Raw genomic sequence first — 5,723 nt, 5'->3', positions numbered from 1 at the left:
CTACGGCCATTTGGTGTAATGGAGCAGCACTTTGCCAAAGCTCTTCAAAATTCCTTTGTTGCAATTGGTATAATGCTTGGGATCCACATTACATTACATACCAACGCCATGTAATGGCAGTAACTTTGATATTTAAAAAAAAAAAAAAGATTTAGCTTTCAGTTGTTATGTTTACTTCACATTCTTATGAAAGAGTTAGTTCCCGCACACCATATGTTCGACACTATGCCACCACGGAGTTTTTCAAACAAACTGGAAGTTGTTCTCATGTCACAGTTTCCAAGTTTGATAGAGTTGAGCACAATGTTGATGCTTTTTTCCAGAAAGCTGGTAAACAGGGTTGTGTTTGAAGGGTTTTATTCTTGTTGTAATGGGACTTCTTTCATTTCAAGTAATGCATCTTCAAAACATTTAGCTAAATTTTCAGTCAAAAACAAAGTTTTTAGCAATTAAAATTTGCATATTTTCCTTTTGTACACAACTCACACTACGCATTGTAATAGCTGCAATTCATGTTAAACACTACTATTTTCCGGGAGATTCATGTCGGACTGTTTTTCGACAGCTTGTAGTCCGGCAATCGGCACCACTTCCGTCTCCTACCACCCTTGCTCACGTTTTCTCTGCCTTCCTACACCTTCACATCTATTTTATAGGTTGTTGGTTTCTTGGCGAGTTGGGTTTTAGTGTTTAATTGCCGATTTGGGTAATTTCTTCGGTGTTCTTATGTCGTGTCTCAAGCAGGATTATTAGTGATCGGTTATATTGTTTGTCAGTAGTTAAAGATATTTCAGTGTTTAGTGTTTGGGTGTTATAGTGTTTGATAGATTATCTTATGTCTGGATTGTTTACAAGGCTTCTTCACTTGTGGTTTCCGTCTTAGTTTTGGCTTGGAGATCTTCTATTTACACCACCTGCCTAGATCTAATGCGTTGTGGCCACAATGTTTTGGTTCTTCGACGTGCAACCTTGTATCGTGTGAAGTCATGTCCGATGTGTTCATTTGTTTCATAAGTGGATCTTATTCTTTTGAGATCTCAAAAGGAGTGGTCATTGGCTGCTTCAATGTCTAATGTCTTTTGTGTCAAGTGCTTGCAACGAGAATATGACGAAGAAATACATTGTGAATTGATGATAGTTCAAGTCAACAAACCCTAACCAACATTACAAGAAACTATGGAAGTGCTTCACAACATCCTTTAAATGACTAGCTATCTAATACGCCAAAGTGTTATTCAAACTTGGTCAAAATACATTTTTACACGCGACGTTGTTTCTTTATTCAAACTCTACAAGGTATTTTTGACTATTCTCATGAACTTATTCACGTCCACTTTTATGTATTTTAAACATGTAAATACAATTTTTCAACTGAGAAAAAAGAAATGGATCAAGATTGTAGTTGTTTGCAGTTTCAGTTAGGGATGAGATCGGTTCCGAAACCGTACCGAACCATACCGGAACCGGTTAGTACCGGTACCCAAATTGGGTAAAATGGAGAACCGAAACCGTACCGAAATTTCAATACGGTACCGGTATGGGACCGGTATTTCTCGGTTTTTTACCCACTTGGTACCTATTTTTTGACAATGGTGTAGAATACGAAATTCTTTCAATTTGGATTGCCATACTTTGGCAGTTTGGCTAGCTATTTTTTTCCTTTATATTGTTGATACGAAACAAATAAACTGTAACTTTGGTGTGCATAACTTGGAAATTTTATATGACCGGATAGTTAACAAGAAGTAAAAAATGGAAATGAACTTTTATCAGTAGTGTAACTACGACTAAGAATTGATGACCATAGATAAAAAAAAAACACATATTCTATAAATTATAAGCTTACATACATAATGACCCATGAGTTCATGACCAATAATACTCCTTGTATATTTCGGTTTTTATATCGGGAGTACCGGTACCGAACCGCATAGTACCGAAACCGTTTTTTTGTGTAAACTAGGAACCGATACCGATACCGAATACCATCGGTACGGTATTTCGGTACCGGTACGGTAGCGGTACAGTTTCTGTTTTTCGGTTTTTTTGCTCATCCCTAGTTTCAGTAGTCGACCCATGATATGTGGGAGTGATGCCAGAACTACGAATCTCCAATGCAGGTAGCGTAACGCATTGTTTTTATTACACTCTTACAAGTAGTAGTCAAAACGACTTGGAATCGACTACCAATTTTGTTTGATCCTAGGTATTGATTGTTAGTTGGTGCTAAGCTAAGTACTCGTAATAAGCAAAAAGACATCTCTTTGTTGGGTTAATAAAATGCATGAACACCAGTTGAAAATTAGAAAGTAGAATTAACACCTAGTTACTTACTTACCTAATGTAAACACCAAATCCACATTTATATGATCCACACTTTATAACCAGCACAACCAACACAAGGTTTTCAATAATCCTAATAATTTAGAAGCTGTGCCTGATCAGATTCACATAGCAGATGTTGATGTATAAGTTTTCAATAATCCTAATCCTAATATAATAGATCTTTAATCTTAAGATTAGCAAAAATCCGTCAAAAAGTTGAAAACAATACCAAACGCAATTTTCACAGCCAATTAGAAATGAAATGTATATGAAAACGTTTAAGCCCAAACTAAAACCTATCAAGCGTAGTCATGAATGACTACTATTTAATTTAGTACATAAATATATAACATAAATCATAACGATTTAAACATAATTAAACAAGTTTATACTACTCAGATTCATAGATAACTCGATAGGCATTCATATCAAATCATAAAACCAGTCATGACAAAATTAAAGGTAAACTTTCAAGAGAAAAATAACATCACCAAAAGTCTCAGGATAACATCAATACAAAAGCACCATAAACATTACTCTGAATCTAACGGTAAGATTTCTGGAACCTTGCACGAGCACCACGACCACCAAACTTCTTCGGCTCGCACCTTCTCGGATCAGCCACAAGTAAAGTTCGATCATACCTCACCAAAATATCCTTGATCTCCTTCTTCTGCTCTTCATCAACAAATTTCTGGTAGTAAGCAACAAGCGCCTTTGAAATACTTTGACGGATTGCATAGATCTGAGATGTGTGACCGCCTCCTTTCACACGAATCCTCATGTCAACTCCGGCGAACTTGTGACGGCCGAGAAGCAGGATCGGCTCAAACGCCTTGTAACGGAGGATTTCTGGCTGAACGTGCTCGATCGGAACACCGTTGATCTTGATTAGGCCACGGCCGGCTTTGCAGTGAGTCACGGCTACCGCGGTCTTCTTCCGGCCGAAGCATTGAACCGAATTTGGAGGAGCTGCCGTCGCCATGTTAGTATTGCTGCTGCTGATGACTCAAACCTATGTGTTATTTAATTTGTGAGTGAGTGTGGAAGCCGCAAGATTGTGTTCTAAGAAACCCTAGGGTTTACCAATTTATATAGTACGTCTGATTATAATGGGCCGTAGCCTAGTTTATTATTGGGCCATTTGAGAAACATTGTAATCAGCCTATTAAATCTGGCTCATAAAGAATCTTTTGGTTACGGAGTATTTTGGTATTCTTACTTGGTATATTGTATTCCTAAATATGTGTATACATTTATCAAAAAAATAAAAATGTGAATATATGTGCACCAATAATTTAATATCAGTTATATGTTAAGGGAAAAATTAAGGAAGCTGAGTTACGTTTAAACATATCAAACGCTGGATTAGACACACCACCAACCGCGAAACTTAGAGCACGCTTATCATTTTTTTTTAACGGAAGTTGGTATCTACCTTTTAATAGGTTTGGTATTAAAAACACAAATGAACTCTAACACCTTATTTATAATACGAAAGAAAAAGTCGGTTATGTAGAGAATACGAATTGAATGATTATAATTGAGTACACCATGGTTTATATAGAATACATATACGTGCTCCTACCAACTAACAATTTTGGAGAATATACACATGCTACCTATACATGATATACTTACCCACCATACATGATTTGGCATATCAATAATAATAATAATATATATGCAATTTCTTCATCTAATATGCCCCCTCAAGACGGACGACCTGGAAGTTAGTCCGATCTTGAAAAGAAACCGAGTAAACTGTGCTCGAGCTAACGGATTTGTTAGAGGATCAGCAAGCTGATCATCAGAAGAAACATGAGTAACACGAACAGTCCCAAGGTACCTGCTCACGAATAAAATGATAGGCAAGTGCTAAATATTTCATACGCGAGTGAAAAACAGGATTAGCACTTAGCAAAGTGGCACCAAGATTATCATAGTAAATAACAGGTTTGGTTGGTGAAGGAACGCCCATTATTGCAACAAGTTTCCAATCCACAATAATTCAGCAGTCGCAGTTGCTACTGCTTTGTACTCCGCTTCAGTGGAAGATTGAGACAAGAACCGTTGTTTCTTGGAGCTCCACGAGACTGGATTCCGGCCTAAGAACACAATATGACCCATTGTAGATACATAATCACTCTTGTCTCCTCCTCAATCAGCGTCCGAGAAAGCATGAAGATTCATTGGAGAATCTTTGTAAAGAGTGATGCCATAATCCGAAGTACCTACTAAATATCTCAACAAACGTTTTAAAGCAGGCCAGTGATCCGTGCGTGGGGCATGCATGAACTGAGACAACTTGTTGACTACAAATGCAACATCCAGGCTTGTAATAGATAAATATTGGAGGCTTCCAACTAAGGTGCGATACTCAGTCGGATTGGCAATCAGAAGACCCGAGTGGAGATGTAGCGCACAGTTAGTAGCCATGGGTGTAGGAGCTGGTTTCACATATATCATCTTAGCACATTCAAGAATGTCACAAACATACTAACGTTGGCTCTAAAAGAGACCCTCAGTAAAGGGAATGACTTCTACCCTAAGAAAATAAGATAGTGCGCCAAGATCTTTGAGAGCAAACTTTGAAGAAATTTGAGTAACAAAATCATCAAAAGCGCTCGAACTAGGACTTGTGAGCACAATATCATCCACATAAACAATCAAATAGATGGGTGCGGATCCCATGAGATTAATAAATAGAGACGTGTCAGAAACGGAGCGTGAGAACCCACAACCTTGAAGAAAAATAGTAAGCTCAGTGTACCATGCCCTTGGTGCTTGTTTGAGACCATAGATTGACTTATTAAGTTTGCAAACATGAGTAGTGAAACTCGTATCAGGAAAGCCGGGTGGTGGAGCCATATAAACATGTTCCTGCAAAGTGCCATTAAGAAATGCGTTATTAATATCAAATTATCGGAGAGACCAGTTGTTTATAACTGCCAAAGTGAGTAAGGTGTGTAAGTTTTAGGTTTGACAACGGGACTAAATGTCTCAGTGTAATCTGAAATGTCCCGTTCTTATTGATTAAAAACGTTCCATATTAATTGATTTCGTTGCGAGGTTTTGACCTCTATATGAGACGTTTTTCAAAGACTGCATTCATTTTAAAACAAACCATAACCTTTATTTCATCAATAAAGGTTTAAAAAGCTTTACGTAGATTATCAAATAATGATAATCTAAAATATCCTGTTTACACACGACTATTACATAATGGTTTACAATACAAATATGTTACAACTAGATAAGTTTCTTGAATGCAGTTTTTACACAATATCATACAAGCATGGACTCCAAATCTTGTCCTTATTTAAGTATGCGACAGCGGAAGCTCTTAATAATCACCTGAGAATAAACATGCTTAAAACGTCAACAAAAATGTTGGT

At 37.2% G+C, this 5,723-nt stretch overlaps 1 protein-coding gene across 1 annotated transcript; it reads right to left on the bottom strand.

Annotated features, from left to right (window-relative positions):
• Positions 1-2,819: 2,819 nt before the first annotated feature.
• On the bottom strand, positions 2,820-3,379 carry LOC139886332 (small ribosomal subunit protein uS9-like). Its single transcript, XM_071870097.1, has one exon. The coding sequence runs from the start codon at positions 3,308-3,310 to the stop codon at positions 2,870-2,872; it is 441 nt and encodes a 146-aa protein (XP_071726198.1). The 5' UTR covers positions 3,311-3,379; the 3' UTR covers positions 2,820-2,869.
• Between the last annotated feature and the right edge of the window lie 2,344 nt (positions 3,380-5,723).

This window comes from Rutidosis leptorrhynchoides, chromosome 1, assembly GCF_046630445.1.
Source record: "Rutidosis leptorrhynchoides isolate AG116_Rl617_1_P2 chromosome 1, CSIRO_AGI_Rlap_v1, whole genome shotgun sequence".
Taxonomy (NCBI): domain Eukaryota; kingdom Viridiplantae; phylum Streptophyta; class Magnoliopsida; order Asterales; family Asteraceae; genus Rutidosis; species Rutidosis leptorrhynchoides.
This window is presented reverse-complemented; position numbering and strand designations above follow the sequence as displayed.

Bases quoted from the DNA above. Each gene is read 5' to 3' on its own strand.
- LOC139886332 (XM_071870097.1), bottom strand. From the start codon at position 3,310: ATGGCGACGGCAGCTCCTCCAAATTCGGTTCAATGCTTCGGCCGGAAG.